Raw genomic sequence first — 26942 nt, forward strand, 5'->3', positions numbered from 1 at the left:
ATGGGAAGGGAGCAGGGTTGGGAAAGCACACAGATGGGAAGGTTAATGTCAAAATATGCTGTGGTTCCATTTGGGATGAAAAGGGTTTAATGTTCTCAAGCTTTTCAATAGTATCCATTTCATGTGGCACAACAAAATGTTGTGTAGATGACAACTCTCAGTGGGTCAGAAGAGAAGTGAGAGTATAAGGGTAAGTTAGGATTGTCAGGTTCATTAAAAAGGAAGGTAGGATCTATATTTGTACCACACACTCAGCATCTCAGTATCCAACCAACCAAACAGCAAACACTAACCAACCAACCAAACACCAAGCAACCAACCCACCAACCAACCAACAACCAACCAACCAACCAACCGACCAACCAAACACCAACAACCAAACAAACAACCAAACACCAACCAACCAACCAAACACCAACCAACCAACCAACCAACCAACCAACAACCAAACACCAACCAACCAACCAACCAAACACACACCAACCAACCAACCAACCAACCAACACCAACCAATCAACAAACAAACACCAACCAACCAACAGACACCAACCAACCCTAGGACTAAAGTAAATGTGTGCCATTGGCAAAATGGAATGATTTTCTGTGCACGATGAGAGAGAGAAGGTCGCTGCAATTTGGGTGAGATATTTAAAGGATAGTAATGAATTGTTTGAGAGGAACATGCCCCAAACTGGAAGAAATAAGCTCTGTGTGGGTTTAGTAATGGTGAAGTGTCAAGAGGTTTGCAACCTAACGTTTTGACAATTACTTAGACTAGTCAAGCATTGGTGGTGGACGAGGCACAGTAGAGTGAATTTCCAGCATGTGTGTTAAGAACAGAAGTGGCGGGGGACGGGGGGGGGGGGGGGGGGGGAGAGGAGAATGACTTTTCAGAAACACTGACTGGCTACTTCCAAATAAAAACATTTCTCCAAAACATAGATGATTGAAAGTGTCAGAGGAAGAAAGGTCATTTGAGATGGAAATGCAAGGGGACAGTATCTGTGGGGTTTTCTATGGAGCCGTTCACAGAGATTTCAATGATAGCTCATCATTGCATAGAGGAGTACGAGCAAGAAGACTATAAGGCGGAAAGGAAAGTCCTGTTGTAGCGATGGAGAAAAAGGAGTAGCCAGGTTGGGGGAAAGGAGTTGTGAGATGAACCTGAGAGAGACTCTGCCATTTTGACTTCCCTCCACCTTTCCTTTGTTTTGAGACTGGATCTTTCACTAGCACAGGCTGGTTTGAAACGTGCTGTGATGCCTATGGTGGCTTTGAACCTATAGGAATCCTCTAGCCTCAGCCTCCTAAGTCCTGGGATTACAGGCACGAACCACCATGCCACATACTTACTGTAACTTAAGGTTGAATGGGATTGGCATATTTTGACACCTCAGAGAGGGAATTAAGTGAGAGGTGAGTTGATGGGGCTGATTGTAGATCAGGTAGGATGAGCGTAGGCAGAAGGGGGTATCTCCCCTCATGAAGGGACCATTGAAGTAGTTGGGGGTGACAGTTGAAGACTTCCATGTCTGTGTGAGGGGCTGAGGTTTTGGTAGTAGGGTGGATAGGAATTGGAGCCAAGAGCCTGTGAAGAAATTGGACAGTAAGCTCATGATGATGAGGAGAAGCAAGTCTTCAGGAGGGGGCCTGCATATATTTGCTGCTTATATCTCCAAGGATCAGTAAGTATGTGTGTGTGGGGGGTGGTATTGGATGGATGTTTGTTTACATGTGTGCTATTTCATGAGGGTCCAGTTCATGTTGGCTAATTTATACAGTCAGCTGTAGATTTTTAAACCCTTTGATTTTCGTCTCCTTCTGGAACCAAGTAACACCATACCAGCTTGAGTGCCATTTTTCTGTTTTTCCTGGGGGTGGTGGTCATTGTTTTCTTTTTCTACAGTTGGTGTTGCCTCTCCCAGTAAATCTGTTTTTCAAAGTTATGAAACAATGAAACATGAGATCCTGATACTTAACATTGTCTCCAGTTAAGCCACTATTTGCAGCTAGTTCTTCAGAGGGTCTGTGGGGCCATGATGCTCCACGCTGTTAGCTTCTAGGGTAGGGGATGTAGTAATGGACGAAGTTACCTATTAACATGGCCTAGTATGATAAAAGAGAGAGAAAGAAAGATTTGAAGATCCTAAAGAAAGGTGGAAAACTGCCTATCTAAGCTGATGGAGGAGTTTGCTCGCAGTGGACTAAGATGCTTGCTTGGCCCTCCAGAGGCCACTGGTGGGGGAGTAGAAGTGTGCTGGAATGTGGGACAAGGCAGGGGTTCAGGCAGAGGACATGGCTAAACTTGAGGATGTGTGAGATGTATTCCAGAGCTAAAATGAACTCAAGGATACACATACAGAGGAGTCTGGGTACAAAAAGGACCATAGTGAGTTACAGTTGGGGCTGTGCACTAAAAGATGATTTTTTTTTCCAGGAATAGGGGGAAAGATTCAGCGTGTGTGAATTTGGTCTTTTCTGACATTCAGATTGGAGAGAGATGTTCACTAGTGGCCATTCATTCTTTGATAATAAACATTGTAGGATGAGGGGAAAGGCCTAGGCTAGAGGGGCGCTAGACTCGGAGTCACATTCTGTGTTTGACTCCCGCCGCAAAACCCTTGTCCAGTCCCACTGGTTGGCAAGCCTTCCCATGATCCCAGGCGGTAGATCTTCTGTGTATGGACATCAATTTGCCCATTTGGTCTTGGAGATTTTCCTTTTGCCTCATTTTTTTTTTTTAATCTACTGGGGCATAATTTATATATATTAAGGGCATACTGTTCATAATCGTTTTCCTTATCAGAATCAGGCCTCTGTGATAGAAGTTCATATTTTCTTTATACACAAACTTTTTTTTTTTCCCACAAGGGACCTTCTTGGTGTCCTAACAGAACTAGAGTTGAGGATTTGCCAAGCTCCTTGTGTGTCTGGTTTCACGTGGGTATCTGTCTTGTTCTTACAGTTTGTTGAAGGCGGTGGTCACGGGCGCTTCTCCGCGTTTCTGATCATTTTGAGATACGACAGTGTCCTCAGCATCATGTGTCTGGCAGGTGTATATCAGTCTCCTTGTTCTTTGGACTTTGCAGCACGTGGCGTCGCTGTTCATTCCTTATGTCCCTCTTGGCAGCAGGAATGCCACCTTCCTAGGTTTTCTCTCTACATCTCTAGCCACCTTTCCCTACCTCCTCAACGCTGAGGCCATGAAATACCAGAGGTCAGAAAGGATCTGCTGGGCGGTATCTGGGAAATCCTTATTCTCACCCTGTTTTATGTTTGAGGCTTCACTGAACCCCTGTCCCCATGGGTCTTGCAAGAGTGTCACAGGAAAAAGTGAATCTAGAACTTTCCTATGGACTGCAAGCATCTCTCAGTGATTCAATTCTAATGAGTTTAAAATACACATCTGTTTCAGCACACACCCCGAAGGATGGCTCCGTTCAGCTTCCTGTTTTGAGTGGCTTTGACACACAACTGGTTTTGCAGCTCCAAACTTAAAAGTCTCGCTGGCAGCCCCACCCCCACCCCCTCTCAAAACCTAATTAGGTCCCAGGCAAATAGGAAATCTCTGATCCTCCCACCTTTCTCTCCTTTTCATCTCTTCACCCTGTTACCGGTACCCAGTCCCGCACCCCCACCTCCACCTGTGTCACCTAGTCCCCTGTTTCCTTGTTCTTAGCCAGTCTAATTCACTCTCCACCCTGACTTCTTCATGGCACACTTTACAGGTGACGTCACTCCACCATTCCTGTTTGATACTCTATACTGACTAGGTTGCAGTCCTTGGAAGTCAGCTGCCATCTTTTTGGGGGGGCTCCCGTTGCAAACTTGTTAGAATATACGTGTTGTAAGAATGAGGAAATGAAGGGACAGTAAAATCTGCTGGTTGCTTTTGTCTCCAGGGCTGGTGTGTTTACGTACGTGTTTCCTGCCGCCGGAGAGTAAGGATATCCTTTCTGGGAAGATCCACTGTAGACACATGTTTTTCTGGTGATAGAAGCAAGGGGTGTTAATTTTAGAAAGCATAGAGCAGAAAAGCAAAAGAGGGATGAAATATTATCATTTATGGCTTTAAATCCTGGCTCTGTTGTACCATGTTCATTTCCTTCTGCCATTCAAACCCTTTCAGGATGATACAAAATAAAGCGAACGTACTCAAGATGCTTTGGATGCTCGCTTAGCTTGGATGGAAGAGAACTCTTGGGAAAGAACCCTTCTAAGAGAGACTTCTTAGGGGATCAGAGTCCGAGGTTTTGTTTAAAATATGTTACACTTGGTCTACTGTCAGAAGATGTTTTCTGGTTCGATAACGCACTGCTTTCTGAAACCTGTGTTATTACCTGGACCTCCCACCGTCTTCCTTGAGGCTAGGTTGAGGGTCTCTTGCTCGATTTTTGTTACAAAGCCACATTGTATAGTTTGCACATGACCACATAAAACATTAGCTTTAGGTGCCCCCTCCCCCCTCCCCCGGAAATAAATCCCATCTCTTTGATGAAACTAGTTAAAAATTAGTCCATGGCCTAGAGAGACGGCCCAGCAGTTGTGGGCCTGGCTGTTTTTCTAGAGGTCCTATATTTGACTCCCAACACCCACTTGAGGCAGCTCACAGGTCCTTGTAATTCTATCTCCAGTGTATGCGATACCTTCCCTTGCCTTTTTAGGCATACACATGCATGCTTGCGTGTGTGCGTGCACACGCGCGCGCACACACACACTCACAATTTTTGAGACAAAACAAAATCCAGCTATGTTTGATTTCTAACATTTTGTAACATCTTGCCTAACCGTGAGCACACTGGACCGTGAAGCTTTCATTATCTCTCTTGTTTCTAAAAACACCTGTAAGGAGGTGGCACTCGAGCCGGAGTAAGGAGACTTGGCTCTTAGAGCTTTCATCACAGTCTGGAGAAGAATGCTAGCTTCCTTTGTCTGCCTTCTTACCTTAAGAGGGGTCATCAGTCCTGGAGAACCTTTTGTAGAGAACCTCTCTGTTGCACACCTGTTTGATGTAGGTTTTCAGTCGTGTGTTTTCAGATGCAGCCTCAGCTCTTTGTATCTTGATTTAGTCATTAAAACATACCAGTGAGGTGCTGTGGACAGTCAGCATCATCCCCAGGACATGGCTTATCTGCAAGGCTGCAGTTTTGGATTGGAGTGTGTGGTAGGGTAGGAGGAAACAGCTTATGGCTAGGGCCAGATGGAACCCCCTCATGGAATCTGTCCCTAATCCCAGGGGCCCCATTAGACAGGGTTTGCTTTCCATATTAATCTTTAGAGGGAGGCAGCTGCGGTTCTTACAAGTATCATACGTCTAACTTATTTTTATGATAGCCAAAGAATTTTATAGTTTGGTTTAATAGATGACTTTAACTTCTCCCTCAGTTATTAACCAGCATCATGGGATGTGCAATAATTCTATGTGCTATTTTAAAAGAATATAATATTATATATAATGTATAATAATACATAATAGGTTATATATCTTCATGTGGTATAATATATTGTATGATATATGTAATTGAAATATATGATATGTAATATGTATTATAATTATATATGATATATCATGTATATTATATATCATGCATATAATTATAATATGCAAATATAGTATAAAAGAAATATAAATATATGTATTTCCAGTAGTCACAACAAGATAAATAACTTATGGTTAGGAATAAGTGATGATAGCCTGTGCACTTTGGAGAGGAGTCACTGTAAATGGGGAACTAACATTTTAGTTAAGAGCCAAGGAGCATGCCTTTGTTTCCCAAGCAGGAATTTCCTCCCAAATATGTTTCAATGTAGCCATAATATAATAGAGATAATATTTTTGAGGCAGTATGTATAGTCTTGTGCGCAAATGCAGCGTTACCCATAGCCTTCTGTAATGGCATTATGCCTTTTCACTTGTTTTTCCTGCCTTTGGCCACTTTTGCGCCCACACCTTCCTTCAGGTTGCCTCTGTCCGTCCAGTCAAGACACTCTCTGGAGTAGGATTGAGTTGTTTTGCTGACATGAGTAAGTCTGAGAGGTGACTTGGGAAGAAGTGCTCACAAATTGCTGGGGAGTCACATCTTTTGGGTTCATGTGAGGTAATGAGACCGTAATCTTGGATGTATTCATGTGCATTGCCCAGGGCCCGATGAAGAAAATGCCTTTTATTTAGAGATACTTAATTTCCTGGTTGTTTATACAAAATTCTGAAGTAAATTTGAGCTGTGTACCATATTAACACTCGACAGCTTGGCTGAATTCCATTATTTGTCTTCAAGATGAAAGCAGTGGCCCTGCTTTGAAGAGATTTTATTTTTACAGTTATGTTTACAAAATGATTAGCCTCATCCTCACACTACGTTTTTAAAAGCTCACCTTTAAAAATAAATATAAGAATTGGGAATAGCTGGTTGAGGGGTATCTGATCGCCCTCATCTGCCCTAAGAACACGTCAGAAGTGGATTTGTTTTCTCACATGAGCCCTCCCGACTAAAGGGTAATAGACAAACGAACATCACTGGTCAAACAAGAGAAGTGATAATGACGGCTGTGCTGTCAGTTGTCTGGTCAAAAGTTGTCCTTCTGGGATTCAGGTCCCTGTAAAACCATAGTAGGATGTAAGAATGTGAGGTGTTCTTCCTGTGTGTACAAAGGGGCTCCTCAACCATGAGGTGCAGCCCTGGCCTGATGTCTCTGTGGCCAGAGTGGCCCCTGTGCTTTCCCAGAGTCTGAAACGTTCTGAGTGAGTGTCTAAGCCCTGCTCTCAGAGTCATGGCCGTGAATTGTAGACGGTCCCAGACCCGGAGTAGCACTGCTGGGATTAAATGGTTATGCATTAGCCCATAGCATAAATGCGTGTGAGCTTGCCATTGATGGTTTTTCAGTTGAGGAAACCTTAGGTCTTTGGTTTATCAGACATGATTAAGACTGGAGAATAGACATACAGAATCACTTAAAATAATTCGTGAGGAATTTATGGGTTTATTGATTTTCTTGGAAACTGTTAGCCTTAGAAGAACATCTTAACTTTTTCTATTTCGTGACTTTTTCTCATCAGGAAGACAATAAGAGCCAATGGATATTTATAAACATAAAGCTCATAGATGACATCACACTTGTTGCTTCCCAGCTGAAACCTTGATGCCAGTCAATAATCTTATGAATAGAACTCTTCAGAGTCAGCCTGGTACCCACTCTGAGAAAGAACACTGGTGCTCTGATGGCAGTTCTGTGGTCACCATCTTCTTAGTACCGTGTCTTTCATTTTTTATTTATGCTTGCCTGGTGGATGGGTCTGGGTTTCTTAGTCACTCTTTATCTGGAGATGCTGGTTCTGTTGAGGCCATGCTGCAGCATCCCTGCTCCTCACCTTCTAGGTAAAACGCCAGGCATGAGCATTCTTCCTGGGGAGCAATACCTGCCTCTGCTTGAGAGTCACTAATCTATATATTTGCATGCCTAATTTTGTCTAATATATCTATATGGTAATTGTTTAGCTTAGGCGGATGAACATATGATGGTTACAGAACATCAAATCTTAGATGTTAGAGATAAAAGACAAGCGACCGTATAGGAAGACATTGATGATTTTCTGACACTCATACTAAATCATAATTAAAAAGATTGATTGGGTTTAGAGAACAGATGTTGTTCCCCTCTGGTTAGTACAATGAGTTACTGAACTGAAGACATTTTGTAACCGGTCAAAAGTTCTTCATTTAAAAATACAGCGGTTCATTTTCCTTAGTTTGTTGTTTCTTTTTATAATTTGAAACTTCATATTCTACTGGAAGCAATGCTGGAGATACTCACTAAGGGCCCTCAGTATAATATGCTTTTAGAGACCTTTGTTTCTTCTTAGAAAGTCTCCGGGGTCCTCAATCATTTGATTGTAGGAAAAACGGCAAAATCTGACAGTACAAGGAAAATAACTCGGATCTTTATCTTCTGTGACTTTCGTTTCTACTTTGTTTTAAGGCTTTGTTAAATCATACTAGCAACGGATCATCTGACTTTGACGTGGCCTGACTCATACTAGTCATTTGATGAAAAGGGAAGATAATAAGTGGCTCAGTAGCACATCCCTAGCCACGCCGAGGCTGGGGCATTATCAGTTGAGGACTTCCTGGGCCGGGCTCTGGTAGGCTGAGCCTCTGCCCCCAAGGAGTCCCTCAGAGAGACTGACATTGCGACAGATTGCTTTAACGTAGTGTAGAGTGATGCACAGGTTGCCTTGGAGCTTAGAGGAGAAGAATCCATTCCAGTCAGGGGTGGGGTGGTATCAATAATAAATGACAGTTTCTGTTTTGTTTGAGACCGAGTTTCTCTGTGTAGCCTTGGCTGTCTCAGACTCACTTTGTAGATCAGGCTGGCTTCAGGCTCACAGAGATCTGCCTGCCTCTGCCTCCCCAAGTGCGGGGATTAAAGGCGTGCGCCACAGTGCAAGCGACAGATGGTGTTTTAAGGACTTCTGGGCATCCTTGAAGGTGATACTATCTACATCAGTGGAACCACTTATTCAAAGCTAATTTACACTAAAGTGCCCATGGTAGATGACAGCTAAATTGTTGCTCCTCACAATGATGCCAGTATTTATCATAGGTCACAGCTTGTTCTCAATCCAAGAGTTCTGCTGTTATTAGAAGTTTGGCTGTAACAGTCACATCTCTTGGACAAATGGATGAGGAATCTTCCTAGCTCTTGAACCAACATCAGACCAAGTAGCTCCCTTTCCCTTCCAGACCGATGACAGAGTTTGCTATAATTCCAGGGATCCTCACAAAACTCAAATCAGATCATACACGTTTCTTCTGTCCTTTGCTGTCACTATGTGATGCCCTTTCATTTGCCAAGTACATGGAAGATGCATATGAATTTTGGTGCTGTTGTTGGAGATAGGCTCTTGCTACATAGCCCAGGCTGGGTTTGAACTAGCAGTCTTCCTGCCTCAGACTCCTGAATCTTGATACAGCTACAGGGGAGCTACCACATCTGCCGCAATATCCCCATCGTCTGGAAATGACGGTCCGCATTTTCTCTTCTGTTGTGGGCCAGATTCGTTCTCTCCATCTTGTCTTTCCCCACCTGCAGAGGCGCACGTGTCTCCCATTATCCGTGCTCATGCTGAGGCCCAGCTTTCCACCCTAGTGCACACAAGCGGCCTCCTGTACCAGGGCTTCTGCTATCATGAATGCTGGGCTCATATCTCTTGGCCTGCCCCACCTACCACCATGACACATTGGGCCTCTGCTCCCAGCTTTCTCTCCTAGTAGGCTCTTACTTCCCAGGCAAGTTCCTACAAGTCCCTCAAGACTTCAAGCACATGGTTCCTCTCAGACCAACCCCCACCCCCCGGGTTTCCAGTGGAGTTCTTTGATACTCATCTAATGTTCTTTCCACAGTGGAGAGTTATAGCTGGCTTCCCCATTAGTGGAGGCTGAAGTCAGAACTTATTTTTAGTACAGTGTCTATTGCTCCTTCTTATATAATGGGCTACTAATAAATATTACATAAAATACCTCAACAAGACCTCATTTTATCCCGTTACTGAGTTTCTTCATCCTCAGGCTCCTCCCCTTTGATGGCCCTCTGTGCATGAGGTCATTTCCTGGTGGTTTGACATGGCCCTGCTTCCCCTTAGGCAGTCCGTTCCCACAGAACTTAGTCATTTCTTCGCTAGAAATGAGGAAAGTCGTAAAGACACCAGGACAGGACTCACCTGATGGTGCCCAGCTTGTAATGGCAGAGTCAGGATTCGAACTGCGATCTCCCTAGTTCATCTATTTGCTCTTCTGCTCTGCACATACATGGAGTACCTGTTGTGGGCCAGATACTATCCTATGGTGAAAAGAAACATCACAGAGCCAAAGGCAACCCCGTCGCTATAGTCTCTCCACTGGAATGAGAGGATGAGACAGTAACGAACATTGTGATGAGTGAGTTTGACACCCGTCCCCTCATCCCCCCCACCCTCCCACCCCCACCACAAGATAGAAGGCGGAGCCATGGGGAGGGTGCTGAAGGTGCGAGTGCCGGGTGTGGGTGACTTCAGTATTTGATCTGAGGAGGTGTGTCTCTGAGGGGTGGACAGAGGGCAGAAACTTACGTAAAGTAAAAGGGGAGAGTGGTCCAGGCCATGAGCAGCTGGAGCTGTAAGTCAGGGAAGGGACCTGGCATAGGGGGAGAGGAGGCACCCAAGGCAATGTGCTAGAGCCTGGTGGCAAGAACAGCCCTCTAAGAAGGATTGTTTAAGGGAGGCTCCAACAGCTAGAATGGGTAGCCACCTCCACTCTGGAGAAAGAACTTACATTTTGATCTGGATACCGCTGGGAAGCCATGTTTTTGTTTGCCTGTTTTGGTCTTGCCTACATATGTGTGTGTGGCATGCATACACCTGGGCGCTTGGGTGCCTGCTCTTGTTGATGGTGGATTTCTTCCCTGAGTTACAGTGGAGCTGGGCTGCTTGCTGACGCTGGAACTCACCATTCTCACTAGCTTGGCTGGTTAGCTTGGCCGGGCATCGGGCAGCTTGCATTGCCTGCCCCGCTTCTATGTGCTTCCTGTGGATCAGAACTCACGTCCCTTGTGCCTAAGCTCAAGTGGCAAGTCCTTTCCTGATGAGCCATCTCCCCGAGCCTTGCCATCTGGAGTTTATGAGTAGTGAACTCTCCTGTGCTGTCTGTCACAGGGGCCACAGGATCAGTCTTTATCCGCTTCGGGCTTTTCCACTGGCTACCAGTGTGGTTAAGAAAGATGACATTTTATGCAATAGCCCGTTTAATTCCCAAAGCCTTCACAAAGCTGATGACCTCTCTCTTATTTTTTTAAAAATATTTATTTATTACATATACAGTGCTCAGCCTACATGTACATCTGCAGGCCAGAGGAGGGCATCAGATCACATTGTAGATGGTTGTGAGCCACCATGTGGTTGCTGGGAATTGAACTCATGACCTCTGGAACTCTCATGGCCTCTGAAAGAGCAGTCAGTGCTTTTAACTGCTGAGCCATCACTCCAGCCCCTTATTTTGTTATCATACGATGGAGTACATGGAGGGTGCAAGTACCTGGTTGCCTGTAGCTCAGCCAGGATCTTGAACTTATTATCTCTTAGCTACTTCAGTGGGTCCACACGGGATCTGTGTTTCATGTAACCTGGCTCTTGTCTGTGTGCATTGGTAACAGGGGCATCCTCATACCATCCTTGGAGATATCCTGTTTTATTTTTGTTTCTCTCTGTAGTGCCAGGGATGGAACCTGGGCCTTTGCACGTGTGGTAGGAAGATACCCCCTTGAGCTCCATCCCCAGTGCTTGTGGTCTTCTTTCATTATGTGCCTCGGATGATGGATGCACACAGACAAGTGCGCATTTGAAAGGAGCTATGCTTCTCTCCCAGCAGAATCTTTCTTAGACCTCCCCCTTTTGAAAACGTTTCAGAGTACTGAGGATAGCCTATGGGTAGCTCAGGCTTCGCGGGCGTCCACTAGTGAGGGGAGCCGTGGCTCGTCTCTGACATGGACTCTGTTGTCTGCTTTTTGATCACTTCCCTCTGATGGGACTGTCAGGCCACAGGGGAAGAGGATGAACTCAGTTCTGATGTGACTTGATGAGCTGGCACGGATGGGGGGGGGCTCCCCTTTTCTGAGGAAGAGAGGAGGGGACATGAGGGAAGAGGGGTGGGACTGAGGGGAGATGAGAGAGGGACTAGGACAGGGAAATAACATGACTAAATAAATTAAAAAAGAAAACCCAAGGTTGGCCTTCATGGCCCCTGCCTGCCCTCTCTCTCCCTGCTCACTCCCCCCCCCCCCCCCCGTTTTTGGTTTTTTTCAAGACAGGGTTTCTCTGTGTCACAGCTCTTTAAACAAGCCCCGTGCATGGTTAGCTCCACAGCCTTGCCCATCCCGACTCACCCCTGCCTGGAGCTCCCTGTCCCTTCACCCACATCCAGAGTTCAAGGCTCGTTCTTCTTAAGTGACTGTTTCTTGCTGACTTACTCTTTTCCTAACTTCGGTGCCTCTTTGTTGCTGACTTGGTCCTTATGTCGATGCCTTCCTTTTCCTGCCCATCATCTCAGCCTCCTGTTGCCCCTCTGAAAGCAACAGGCACACCTCTTTCTCGGCATCCACAGAGAGAGAATGCATTTCCCCAAATAGGCACCCAGCTGGTACTGAGCTTTGCGGGAGGAAGGGGAGGCACATGCGTGGGTTATGCAAAGGACTGCTCACACGGTGTTGTGTTATGGCTGGCATTCTCACTGCAGTGTGCTTAAAGACACTAGTCTCCCATTTCTGTTCCGGAAATATCAGTGAGTTGTGTGTTGGCCAGTCCAGTGATTACTCCACTTGGCACAAAACTCCCTTGATTCTGAAACTTTGCTCACATATGCGTGTGTGTATATATAATATTTTATATTAAACAAGTGTCTCCCCCCCCCACCCCATCACTGTTAACTTGTCCAGATGGTTGTATGATTCACAAACTCAAATGCATCCAGATCATGAGAATCCAAAGGCCCCTGTGTTTGAGTAGCGCCCATATGTTTAGGTTTTTGTTGTTACTTGTGTGGCCACACCACTTGCTAAAACTCTGACAGCAAAGCTTGCTTTCTCTTCTTGAGACAAGTATGGATGTCTTTGGGTGTCCTGGTGAGGGTAAAAGAATGAGGTGGGTGGCCTCTTCACAGACTGTTACCTTTTCCTGTAGGTGAGAAAGGTAAGAGATGACAAACTTCTGGGCCGAGGCTAAGCCTGCGTGGAGCCTGGATTCCTGTAAACAACAACAACAAATGAATATGAGACCCCAGCATCTCCCTTAGCTCATTTTTAGAGGCTTAGAAAAACTCCTTTAAAGTCAGCATGGGGAGGCATGCCTGTTCACTCATTTCAGGAGTCTAAGGCAGGAGAATGGCTGGTTTGGGGGGCCAGCCTATAATACCCCATCAGCACCCCATCTCAAAACAAAGCCCAGAACGTGGGGAGGGAGAGGTAAAAAGGGGTGGTGGTGTATTTTTTTTTAAAAAGAAAATTCAACATGTTAGTCTAAAATGAACTAGGAAAATATTGGCATGCTGTACACTTCCTGAGAAAAATCTAAATTAACTTTACGTTAGAGCCCCACGGCCTTAAGATCTGATACCGTCAGTCATGGTAGGGTCAGGTAATTTGTATGTTTGAACAGGCATTGGATTAGTCTCTGGTCCTTGGCCATATACTTTGAATAACACCGATTCAGACTAAAGAACATTTCTTTGAAAGAGAGTATTTCAAATTAGAAGGAAAAAAAAAAAAAAAAAGGAAATCAGCCATTAAATTGAATACCTGAAGCCTTTTCCCGTTGACCCCATGTGGTTGGATGTCTTCTCTCAGCATTCTGCCCATCAGTGTGTCTGGTCATAGCAGTCCGTATTTTGCCACCAATAGTCCCATCCCCAACAGCCCACCCTAACTCGTCTAAACCTCTGAATTTTTTCATATGGATTTTTTTTTTAGTGGACACGGTAATTGTCCATACTCACGGGTACAATAGTGTGACATTACAGTCCATTTATAATGGTCAGGCCAGGGATGACCCTGATCTCACCTCTGCCCAGTCTTGCATGCATCATTTCTTTGCATTGTAACATTCTGAATACTCCCTGCTGGCTGCTAGGAAATGCGCTGGGTTGTTGTTGAGCATGACTACTGTCCTAGGCTGCCCATCAGCCCATGGTGCCTTTTCAGGAACAGTGTCTCCCAGATGGGTGTGCCTGGAGAGTGCTCCTTCTTAGAATGCATGTTCCTCTCTCTCTGCTCCTTTTGCTCATAGATGTTGTGTGGGGACAACGATGGTGGTGGGTTCTTCTTTTTGTCTTTCTATTTGAGGAGCTGATGCTGTGGTCTGAGGGGCTTGGAGAATGCTTTGGCTTCTCACTGTTGGCTCATTCAGAACAGATCTTTTTTTTTATTTTGTTTTGTTTTTGTTTTTGTTTTTCGAGACAGGGTCTCTCTGTGTAGCCTTGGCTGTCCTGGACTCAACTTTGTAGACCAGGCTGGCCTCGAACTCACAGCGATCCGCCTGCCTCTGCCTCCCAAGTGCTGGGATTAAAGGCGTGCGCCACCACGCCCGGCCTCCAGAACAGATCTTTTGAGCACCTACCGTTTGCCATTCTTCTGGTCAGTAGGACTTCGTTCCCCTCACTGAATTTATATTCCAGTAACAGGAGGAAGATGAAGACTGTATTGTGTGGCATTGAACGTGTTAATGGAAAAAGTAGAGTAGGAAAAGAAGGATTGAGAGTATTGGAGACGGAGGCAGTACAGAAACGTGATTTGTCACTGAACAAGTGGCATCCAGGGGAGGACTCAGAAGGAGAGGATGTATAAGCCAGGGGGGCATTTGGAGGACCAGTGATCCAGATGGAAGAACCAGCCAGTGCAAAGGCCCTGAGGTAGGCAGGGGTCTGGGGCAGCAAGGAGGCCATCAGGATGAGAATGTTGGCATGATGCCAGGAAGGAAGCAAGGGCCGTTGCAAATATATGTCCCCATCCCTGAGCCAATGGGAAACCAATGGAAAGTTTTGAACGGGGGTGGCAAAGGCCTCTATTGAAATGTTATATATAATCTGCTGGAAGTTTGATGGAGTAGGGTAACCTGCTAGGAGGCTCCCGCAGCCAAGTAGCAATGGGCTTGGGCAGCGCTGGGTCCCGTGGAGGTGACATAGGAGGTGAACACAGGTCATCTACTCGGGTTTAACAAGAAAGTTGAGCCAGCAGGATCTTCTTTTGACCTTCTTTTGGTGGGAGAAAGGAGAAAAGGCATAGATTCAAGAATGGCTTGGCCTAAGGCAGTTCTCCATTGGAGGTGATGGGAAAGACTGTATAGGACGGGCCCTGGGGGAGCAAGCAACTCTGAAATAAATGCCTGCTGACATCCAGGTGCTGAGTTTGTGAGTCCTCAAGCTTTTCTGGTATTCAGCAGAAGGCATCTAGACCATTTTAATCTACTAAAGGGACATGTATATGTGTATATATATAATTGTGCATATGTGTGATTCTCTGTATATATGTACATATATTTTATATGCTTAATTAGCATCATTGTGTGTGTATGTGTAAATATTTAGATGCTCTTTGCTAATAAACCTTATATTCAAAATCCCATAGGTCAGAAATAATTCCCCTTTCGATATACGAAGTTGAAAATATCCTAAGTTGAAAATGCAGTTAAGACACCAGGCCTGTCAAACATCCCAGCTCAGGCAGCGTATTGCAACTGCTTTTATGCTTTGAGTAGGAAGTATTGCCCACGGGCTCATATTTCACATGCTTCCTTCCCCTACTGTGTGCTGTTTACTTTGAAGGGCCTGGCAGCTTCAGGAAGTGGGGCCTAGCAGGAGGAAGCAGGTCATTGGGGGCAGGCCCTTGTCCGTGGCTGCTTCCTGTGTGCTCCTGGACTGTGATAATGTGCTCTGTCCCTCCCCTCTACGTCTTCCTCTTAGGGTCTGAAACCAGGAGCCAAAAATAAGTTATCCTGTCAGGTGACCAAGAATGCTTACAAACCTACCTTATTGACAGTTGGGAGCAATCACCCACACGAAGCCCAAATTATCGTCGAGCCTTGGCTGTCTATGTGCATACATAGACGGGCACTTTGTAGACCTAGTGAGAAGAAAATACAGATAATCAGTATCCGAAAAGGCGCTGAAAGAGAAGCACCCATGGAGTCTCCTTTGCTTTGGTCATCATGATGACGTTGCTGGCAGGGAACTGTGGCTTGCTGCAGCTGTCCAGTGCTGTAGGAGTGTAGCCTGATGGCCTGGGATCAGAATTGAAAATCCAAGGGGTGTACAGCATCTATGCAATGCATACCACTTTTACACTGTGATCAAATCAAGCCGTCATGACTCCAATCTCTATAGCTTTTCTTTTCTCCAGATTCCTGTTGGGCCCCTGACCTTTGGTGACACCGTAGATGGTCTTTGTGCCCCCATCAATCTTTGTTTCTTGGTAGGGTGCTCCAGATCTTCCGTGGTAGTCGTCAGCACTGCCATCATTTGTCATATCAGCCTTGCTTGTTTCCCTGTGGGCTTCTGAGCCTCCGTGGGATGGCCGCTTGCTAGCCATCAGTCATTCTTCTAGGCTACACTCATCAGAGCCATCAAGAGGGAGTGAGCATCACCCGCTGCCTCCTCCATCACACGGCCAGCCCTGGCACCCTTGGTCTATAGTGGCATAGTCTGTTTATGTAAATAACTAGACAGATATCTGGTTGAGGAATTGAATCGGGTGGTGTCTGCTAACCAATTTAATGGGGGAAACAGAACAATTTGAATGGAATATCTTTTTTTAAACAATTAAATTTGCACCATTTAGCTGTTTGAGCTCCTATTCTTAATGCTGCTTTACTAGAAGTCTATGCACTTTTTCACATGGGTGTTAAAATAATTTCAGTAGAGATGACGCTGTGGATGGGCCAAGCCCAAGTAACTACCTCGTGCTTACAGATGGGGTTTTGTCTCCATGTTCTTCTTGGTCCCAAGCTGAGCCAGACTTTCCAATCTGCATTAATTTACTGTGGCATTTCACACAGTCACAGGGGCCATGGGCATGATGTTCTTTTGATGCATTCCTACAGTATCCCGCCCTGCTCCTTTTTAATTGATGTCCTTCATAAATTGTGTTTGCCGAAGCCATAATTACTCATCATACAGCAAAAGCAAACCCACCTCTTAAGTACAGCAGGGATGTTCTTTTATAAACCCATTAAGAGACAAGAAGGTGCTCCATTTGCAGAGTGATCTGGTTCTCCTTTACAGTGATATTTTTGGGGATACCATTTATTGGAGTTTATCAACGTGGATAAGGACCTGTTCCCACTGTGCTCCTCCTGATGGTTAGAAGTCCCACGTGTGCGCTCATTAAGACTTCGGGGGAATGAGCTGTTTCCTTGTGTCTGTCACAGTAATTAAAGGTCTCCCGTCATTCATCTTATTGGCTTAGAATATTTTGCTTTGAGTCTTGAGAATATGTAAAGACTGTTGCATGATTGGGTAGGGGGTCCTGGGATGAGTGTCACTGGAGGCCCTCAGCACAAAACTTCAGAGCTAGGCAGTGACATAGGATGGGGAAGTTAGAAACTTTTAGCCTAGTTTTTTTTTCAAGTGTGTAGGCTTTGTTACAGCATAAAATTAGGATTAGCTTTTATATGAGTGATCCAGGAAAAAGAGAGAGAGAGAGAGAGAGAGAGAGAGAGAGAGAGAGAGAGAGAGAGAGAAAGAAGAAGAAGGAGGAGGAGGAGGAGGAGGAGGGGGAAGGGGGAGGAAGGGGAGGAGGGGGAGGAGGAGGGGAGGAGGGGGAGGAAGGGGAGGAGGGGGAGGAGGGGGAGGGGGAGGAGGAGGGGGAGGGGGGAGGGGGAGGAGGAGGAGGAGGAGGGGGAGGAGGAGGAGGAGGGGGAGGAGGAGGGGGAGGAGGAGGAGGAGGGGGAGGAGGAGGGGGAGGAGGAGGGGGAGGAGGAGGAGGAGGGGGAGGAGGGGGAGGAGGAGGAGGAGGAGGGGGAGGAGTAGGGGGAGAAGGAGGAGGAGGAGGAGGAGGAGGGGGAGGAGTAGGGGGAGAAGGAGGAGGAGGATCGTCAATGTTTTTGCAATATGGCTTCCCAAAGAGTTCAGTTATTGTGAGGCAAACAAAAGGAAGAGGACCACGGGGTTATTTTTTTTTTTTTTTCTTTTTGGTGGTATGGGATGGAAGGTAGGGTACCTACGGCCCTCATTTACAAAATAGTGCTTGGGAACCTCATTTTTGTCACCATTGTGTGTCTCCAGGCCTCGCATTGTAGTTATTTGTAGACTGGGCTTTCATGGAGCTTTGAGACTCAAGGAAGGCATTGAAGTTCAGCACAACTTTTCCCAGTTTCACTGGACCTGGGAACCCTTTCCTTGAGGGACATTACAATAGACATGGGAACGTTAGAACACCCTCTGGGAAATTCCAGCTTGCAATCATAGAGTTAACAATGAAGTTTAAAATTTGGACTGATCACCGAGTGAAAGAGTAAATTAATTATATATGGGTCCTGGCATATGAGGGGCGCAGAGACTGAGACTGGGGGATTTGAGCCAGTGGTGAGTGTTCAAATCCTTGGGGAAGGTGACGTGACCCCTGGAACCCTCGGTTTGCTGACCAGAACAAATAATTTCCTTGTTGGCTGTTGGGGGTAAATGGACTGCAGTTAGTCCCACTTTGGGAAATGAGAGGAAAAAAATATTTACAGAGGGCTTCCTTGGGTACCACTCATTATTAATCACCATTAAAATACGTGACAGATGACCCTGGATAGCAGGGGTGATTATGGGTCACCTAAATTTGAGTGGGATCAGCTTTTCATCCTTTCTACAAATACTCTCTGGCTTCTAACATGTCCTGCATGGTTAGCCCAGTGAGTGGCGCTGGGGAGCCCAGCTAAGGCCTTTTCCTCCTGGCCCTGGAGGGTATGTGTAGCCTAATGTTTTCACCAATGTCACTGCCTCCTAGGACCTAAACTAAATTTAATTGTGTACAACTCAAAGTTAATTGTTCTTAGGTCATTGTATTAGCGGTCTACCCCAAAGGAGTAGACCTCTTTTCCTTACAGAATCAGATCTGTTTTTAAACATCAAACAAGTAAAAGCAGGACACATAGGGCGCATTTAAACATGAAATAAACAGGGGGACCTGGTGGCCCACTCTTGGAGTCTGAGCTCTCAAGAGGCTGAAATGGGAGGATCTGAAATCTGTTCTCAGGGCAGCCTTGGGCTCCGCCATAGCAAGACTAGGTCTCAAACAAACGAGCAAACAAACAAACAAGCAAACAAACAAAAACAAATCTTAAAGAAAGGAAAGGAAGCTAGCATTGGGAGAGAGAAAGCAGCCAGGTGCGAAATGCCAGTCCTTTCATTCTGGCTACTGGGTTGGCTGGGCATAGCAGGTAATAGATAGACAGCACGCTATGAAGTGTGGGGTTCAGGGAAAGAACTGTTCTTGTTGTTACTGGGACTACATCCCCACAGCCTCATGTGCCGAAGAGAAACCACGTCCTGCCACCCGCCAACATCTGAAGGCTCCTGGAAACAGGCCGCATCCGACCCCAGGTAGAAAGGAAACCCTTGCTTCTACTTCAAATGATTTATAAAGGCTCCCTCCCCATCACCAAGTGTTTCCAAATTAAAAGCCATTAATTAAGGCCTTACGCAGATACAAGAGATATGCAAGGAGGGTTCTGTCCGCGCCAGCTCCCCCCTCCAGGTGAGAGCTTTTCAAATTATGTGGACCACTGGAGCCACCTGCTTGACTAAACGCAGCCCTCCTCTTGCAGCCCATCAGCACTGCAGTGGTGGCAGCGTTGTTACTGATTTTTCTCATTTCTCCAGGGCAAATACTAATTAATGGATACAATTCACAGCTGATTAGCTGTAGTTTCTTCAGTAATTACATTCGCATACTAACTGTTCTGAAGAGGATTTCTAACCCAGTTCTTATTTCACTCTGAGCTTAATTTGGTTTTTTTTTTTTTTTTTGAATTGTTTAGGCCTTTAGTTTAATGGCCATTTTATTTTCCTTTGTTGTTCTAGGTGCTATTAGATAATAAGTAAGTTTAATCTTAAAAAAAAAAATACTCTCTGATAATGAGCTCTTTGCCTTAAATGGATTTCTAATTCCCCAACAAAGCCGACATTTAAATAATGTTAAAGTTGTGATACTACTGGCTGTCAGGTGACTTGGTGGGGTGGGGGAGGATTGGAACATGGCGTATATAGATTCAGATATGGGTCATATTTGATTATAGGCCTGAGCATTTCATGGAAAAAAAAAAAGTACAACAGAAGTCTATGTTTTTGAAACCACATGCCCTCAGACAAGCCAGGTAAAGGTCTTTAAGGGCTCACAAGTACACCTCCCAGGAATTCTTAGGAAGATAGTCACCCAGATGAGTAGGAGTGCTAAAGGAGAGCCAGTCTGATAGCTCATTGTGTTTGTGTGTGTGTGTGTGTGTGTGTGTGTGTGTGTGTGTGTGTGTGTGTGTGTGTTGAGGTGTCCTGTGGTGGTCTGTGTTGCCTCTGTAGACCTCTGCAGCACTCTGGAGCCATTAGAGTGTTTCCTGCAAGTCTTGCTTAGCTCTTGGATCCCTAACATGATACAAATGTAGCATGCCAATCCCGCTTCCTACAGGTTGAAAGTTGGACCAAGGGCCCCTGAGGAGTAAGTGGTCTTGAGAGGAGGATTATGTGGGTTTCCCGTATCCGTGTATCTGTTTTCTACTCATGGCTTGTATCAGCCTACATAAACGTCTGAGTTTCTGTGTACCTATTTCTAACACTGTCCATCTGTTCGCCCATTCATCCACCCATTCACTGAGCTACCTACTTATCTCTTGGGAAAATTATACCTTTTACGTTAATGTAATTGCCAGCTTCAATATATATTAGAAAATATCTATATACATTTCACCCCTTGGAGATCACACCTGTGCTTCTTCTGGTTCATTAAAGGAAATGAATAGAGTGCTTTACACAAGGACATTCTCTTACCATTTAAACATCATGAAAAATAACACAGCTCCAGATAATTATGCCCACAGAGCCCTTCCCATATTGCCAGCCTGATAGCAGAATGTTGAAAGCAAAGCAATGTGCCTACCTAGACCATTTGAACCTGAAAATACATTTCTGCCCCAAATCCGAGTTTTACATTTTGATAACAGGTCCCTGGAAGTAAAGAGCTTACATCTGAAATGCTGATACAGTCTTATTTGTGATGATATGAATGGGCCATTGTGTTAGGGAATGAAATAAAAATTGCTGTGTTCATGGGATCCTGCTTATTTTCTAAACCCCTTTGCACTTAATGTTACATGGAGAGATTAAATAGCAGGGCTTTCAGCAGCTGCGACGGAGCGGGATATGGCAGCGGGCTCCGCTTGGAGACTTTGGAAATGTTCTTTAGTCTTATTTACTTATATTCGTGCCACACCCCGTTCGCCAGAAAATAGAATTTGAGGCTTGGAAATTGAATTGTATTCCCCTTTAATTCACATTTTTAACCTACCCACACATGTGACACCTGCTCTTGAAAAGTAAAGTGTGAAATCCCAGCGTGTTTTAAAAGATGTCCAAGTGGTTTTCTTGGGGACTCCTTTTCTTCCAACCTCTGACAAATGCCACTTTAATAAACAGCACACTAGTGACCAGACAGCCAGGTGGTTGTAATTGTCTCTTTTCACTGCCAGTCAATGGGGGGGGGGCGGGCAGGGGATACAGAACTATTTTCCAGAATTATTGACAGTGTAACTCCGTGCTCTTGCTGTGGAATGTACTGACTGACAGTAAGTACGGTTTCACATGTCCAGTTTGGCCCATGAGTCCCATCACACTAGCCTTCTTTCCCAGTCACTTCTGAGTATGAAGTAAACAACCACGGGTTTTTTACATTGCTTTCCATTAACAGAAATAAATGTTTTCTTTTCCAGTTTGGAAATAATAACTACATGAACATGGCTGAGGCGAACAACGCCTTCTTTGCTGCCAGTGAGGTGGGTGCCTGCCCTAACCGTGTCTGCTCGTGCTTTGTGTGTTGTATAGATAATTTAATAGGCTTGAAGGGAAAAAGCAAGGTATCTGATTTCTCCCTCCCCGCCCCCTCCTGTGGCACAAGGTAACAACTTTGGAGGAAAATGAGAAAAGCCTGTTGGAAAAGAAAATAACCTGACAAGACTTTATCACTGTCCACAGGCTGTTGTTAACATTTGAAACTTAAGTGAATCTCTTAATGGAAAAAAGCACATACCAAGGAATTACTAATATGTAATAGAAAACAGGTGTGTGTGCTATACACACACACACACACACACACACACACACACACACACACACACACACACACACACACACCAAGCTCTGTTCAATATCTAAGCAGATAACTGGGTATTTGGAGGCTTTACTAGAAGGTATTTTGCTTCCCAGCTCTCTAAGGTTACCATCCTTGAGCATCATGGCTCAGGGAACCGTGCCTGACAGTGTTATGGTTTTTAGAGTGACATACAATGAGCATTTTGCTGTTAGGATCCCCCACCCACCCACCTAGCACAGTGCCCACAATCCTAGAGGTCCAATGAGAAATTACTGGGTGTCTGAAGTCAATGAACAGATACTGTCCAAGCTATGGTTGTAGCTGGGAATTTTGGGTGATGAGCTCTGAACGCAGTGCCATATTTTCTCCTGCTTTGTGCTAGTGTGCGGGTGTACATGGAATAAGTGTTGTCTTTTTGCTGTTTCTATGATGTTTCTTGCTCTTGACTTTCTGCCTTTGTCTGGCCTCATTGGCGTGCCTTCTGGAGGAAAAAAAAATCACCTCAAGATACTTGATTAGATCAATAAAATGTTTTCCTAAAAGGATAGATTGTGTGAGATTGAACATTTTCAAATGAGAGGAAACACAGAAGGATGAAATCAGTCCAAATGGAACAGTTCCTCTGTGGCTCGGGCAATAAAAAGTCTTCATTTTCCAAATACATTCAGATACAGGAGAGTGAACTAGCCTGACCCCAGAGATTGAAAATAGTAATGGCTTTGCAAATGATCTTAGTACAGGGCAGCAAGTGATAGGAAAGAAATTAATGTCTAAAAATTATTAGCGCAAGTGGAGACTTGAGAAGTAAGGGTCTTTGTAGATTAATTATTTTTCCTGTGACCGCCGCCTCTCCATCTAGAAGACAGCTTAGATATAGGAATAGTGTTTGGCACTGGCTGCTCTGCTGTTTGGGATAATGAACACAAGCCCATCTGTAAGGACAACGTGATGTTTCATTCTGTGGCATTTCCCCCCCCCCCCCTTCTACATTTGAATCAAACATTGATGAAAGCTGTGCTGCCAGCAGCTGTTCAGAAACAATTTAATTCCAGCTGTGATAATTCACCGTGTCAGACGTCGGCTGTTGTATGTTGATACAACAGTTCTCCAGATCTGCATGCATTCTTATCAAAAGGAACAAATGTTTTGAACATTTCAGTACAGATGGTATTTAAGCATGCACACATACTTGAACATGTTCTAGGTAAACACTGAAAAGTCGATTATCTGTAAGAATTGATCACATTAAACTCTTATGTGATGGTCTGATCAAATGTCCATGTTCTTCATTGGTGATGGGGTTTGTGGTGACTTTTGTTTCCTCAGAACATGATGTTTTAGATCAGAGGTACTTAATATTATATTTGATGTTGCATCTCTTTTCTTCATGAAAGACTTCATATGTGATATTTTACCTCTCTTAAAAGATAGTTAAGATTTTAGCATCTCCTTGGTTACATATTACAATGTTATTTCATTGCATTGTTTTATTAGGTCAATGTAGACATATATTGCTTCTAACTTAAAATTAATGTGTCTTTTTAAAAAAATTATGCCACGGGGACATATTATATATAACGTGTCTCTCTATATTCCTTAGCAAAAAAAATTGAAACCCTCTTTAATTTTGACTGCCTGGCCTGAGGTGTGCTTTATACTGGAGTTTAAAAATCTTATAATGGCTTTACTGTGCATCTTCCCGTGATCAAAAAAAATAAAGCCAGAGTAAATGCTAATGCACCACATTAGGGCTCACATTTAATTTCCCAATCACTGCATTAAAAGCAAATTTATCTGGTGTTTTTTTTAACACTTTAATGAGTGCAAACTAATTCGGGAAGACTTTAGGTTGGCACTCTGTAAAGCCTCAGTTGTGCCTGAAACCAGCTTCCTCCACATGGACATTGTCCGAGAAGAACACTGTGGGGACCAGGGTACTCTAGGTTTGAAATTCACACATTAGCTTTATGTTTTCTATCTGTGTCATGATTACTCTGACCATTTTTAAAGTACTTTAAATATTTATTGAAATAATATTTCAAGTGTTAATTACAGTGGTAATGAAAACAGCCAAATGCCACATATCAAGAATGAGTGTTTATCCGTATTGTTAATGTGATATGTTAGATTTCATTAAGCAGTAATGGGGTAGCAAATGAGTCACAAATTACAGTTGCATCTGTTACTAGACCACATTAGTGCCAAAATAACAGTGAATGCAGCCATAGGGTTACGTTCATTAGCCAACCGTGTTTGTGGCCAATTCATCCCTTTGTTGCTAAGAACTCAGGGTACCACAGTCAGAGACTGGCATTGGGAGGCAGCATCATTGCAAGAATGCCCACGTCAGAACATTGGGAACTTCATTCTGGCTCTCAAATGGTTTATCAGGGTTCAACTAATTTTTTTTTTTAGAATATTTATCGAGTCTACCAAGGCCCTCAAGGTGGCCATTTGCCCTTCCCTAGATTCCATAGTTCACAAACTCTGTTTTTCTGGTGAGCTGCAAATAATGCTTGTCAGGTTCTGTGTGCAAGAAATGCTTTTTGTTGAAATTACCACCCCACCCCACCCCATCGAGGTTTTTTTCTCTTTCCTTTCAGGTGGTTCTTATATAACATCATAATTGAGAGTTTGAAGAATGATGATTTTTCAGCTCTTAATTAGGTCTCTTTATCAATAATAGCAGACTCCAATTACCCCATGCCAGGTCACTCTTTCAAATAACATTAATAATAAATGAACTACATCTGTGACCCTCTTAGCTAGGAAAAAGAAATCTAAGTGGCCTCCAAATCCTGTGTCTCACCAAAATGTAGGTGCATATATATATATATATATATATATATATATATATATATATATATATATATATATATATAGTAATAATAATAGTAATAATAGTAATGATCTGGAATGTTCATGTCCCTTCTCTCCTCACCTAACCCACATTTAAAACCCAGCCTGAAGAACATCAGTAGCATTCACAAAAAACAATGCACTAAGTTTACATAGGTTTTAAGCCATTACATTTGTCTCACAAAGTGAATAGGCAACGTTCCTGTACCTAGTGTAGCTGTATCAGTATGGCTTTGCACTCTCTAGGTAGTCTTTAGGAGTTGAAGCCTGGTAGATGGTGTTCTGGTAAACGCATATGGAAATGTTCATGTAAAAAGAAAACAATCTGCCTTATAGTTTCAATAAAAGCGCCAGCATTTTTAATATAAGCCACAATAACCCTTACAGAAAATGTTGCATGACAAGGTAACAATTTCCATAGAAGCATTTATTACACTTGGGACTATGCCAATAAAGAAAAAATTTTAAACCAAACCACAAATTTAATATTACTTGTTTTATAGGTTGTGGCAGAAAGTAAACATGTGTAATGTTCACTTCTGGGTTGATGGTGTGTGTGTGTGTGTGTGTGTGTGTGTGTGTGTGTGTGTGTGTGTGTGCCACAAATATTGTCAGCATTTTATGAAGCATGTGGATCGTGTAAGCTATTTGAGCTGTTTCCCTAACATATCAATAAAGTGGCAATTTGTTATATAGCCAAATCTAATGTCGCCGATGCTCCAACTAACAACAAAGACAGATGTTGCTAATTAAGTACGCATTAAAAAACTGTTAATACTGATACTCCATTAAAACCATATGATAATGAGACTTAAATCTTTAATCAGAATGATCAGCAAAACTTTATATATGGAAATCTGTGTTTAAGATGTTTTCATTTGAGAAATAAATATTTGGCCTAGATACGTAGTGTTTCCTCAGGAAGTTTTTCTTGTTCCCTCCAAGGAGGGATAAAATACAGAAACTGACTGTGAGGGTGTCTGTATTTTGTTTCCTTTTAGCAGACATTCCACACGCCGAGCCTTGGGGATGAAGAGTTTGAAATCCCACCGATCACGCCTCCTCCAGAGTCGGACCCCACCCTGGGCATGCCTGATGTACTGCTACCCTTTCAGGCTCTCAGCGACCCCTTGCCTTCCCAGGGAAGCGAGTTCACACCCCAGTTTCCCCCTCAAAGCCTGGATCTCCCTTCCATCACAATCTCAAGGAATCTGGTGGAGCAAGATGCTGTGCTCCCTAGCAACGGGCTGCACATGGTAAGCGTCCCACACGTCACCTGCAACTGCTCTTTGTCACTTGTCCTCATGGTAAGGAGCTGGGAGGCTCTGTTCAGATATATCCCTGTCTGATGGCGGGCAAAGATTGCCCTGTAAACATAGGCTTCAATTGATAATCTGATAGTGGGTGATTGACAGCCATAGAGCATGGCCAACAAGAGTCTTCCAATAGGAAATGAACTCTAGGAAGGCTTCATATCAACCAGTCTTCCCCTGTCTTTGTTTTAATGTGGAGGTGTGCTCGAAGTGAGAATTTACTCAGGCGAGCCTTTAAATATGGGAGCCCGTTTTAGTGCCCAGGTCTTTTGAACTTGTTGAATTAGAGAAATACGTATATATGATATACGGTTTGCTCTCACCTTCAAATCAAATATCAAACTGTGATACAGAGGGAAGAGGGAAGTCTGCTTATAACCAGCAGAGGAAAATACGGCCTTTGTTATAGTGTGAAATACACCTAATTGTGCTATTTATTGTCACAAGCATCGAATAAGGTACTCGAGAGAGCAAGGATTACTAATGTGATAATTTTATTTCTGTTTTTCTTAGTGTGCAATTATAGTCAGCAATCGCCAGAGTAAATCTGCTTAAGTATTTTAAACTCTTCTGTTGGGATTGTGTCTTCTCTCCAGCACAGCATATAATGTATTCGTGTCTGTGGAGGTGAGACACTAACCAGCCATCTTAAAGCAAGATTAATAGTTTATGCAGCTCTTTTGTTTTTAAAACCCTGATAAAGTGAGACAGATGTGTTGGTATAACAAAAACAAATCCTATTGCTTGTTTACATATTTCTCTGTGCATCAGGACCATGCCAGTGATATGTATTGGTTTCATTTTTAATTCCCCAGATAACAACTCATGATTGCAAAATATGTAGTGGATTAACAGTGCAAAGGCTCAGTGTGGTCTCTGAAATGTAAGATTACTTTCCCAAATAGGATTGCG

The 26942-nt window shown here is 44.0% G+C and overlaps 1 protein-coding gene across 2 annotated transcripts in view; it reads left to right on the top strand.

Moving 5' to 3' along the window:
- Window positions 1-26942, top strand: part of TOX3 (TOX high mobility group box family member 3) — a 103265-nt gene that overhangs the window by 53496 nt on the left and 22827 nt on the right. The window contains exons 2-3 of one of the 2 annotated variants that reach the window (XM_084755859.1): window positions 21479-21541; window positions 25719-25973. In XM_084755859.1, the coding sequence (XP_084611985.1) occupies window positions 21479-21541; window positions 25719-25973 (318 nt within the window). The remainder of the gene's footprint in view (window positions 1-21478; window positions 21542-25718; window positions 25974-26942) is intronic. The other variant, XM_084755860.1, reaches the window with a different exon arrangement.

Source organism: Acomys minous, assembly GCF_964271855.1.
Source record: "Acomys minous genome assembly, chromosome: 14".
NCBI classification, from domain to species: domain Eukaryota; kingdom Metazoa; phylum Chordata; class Mammalia; order Rodentia; family Muridae; genus Acomys; species Acomys minous.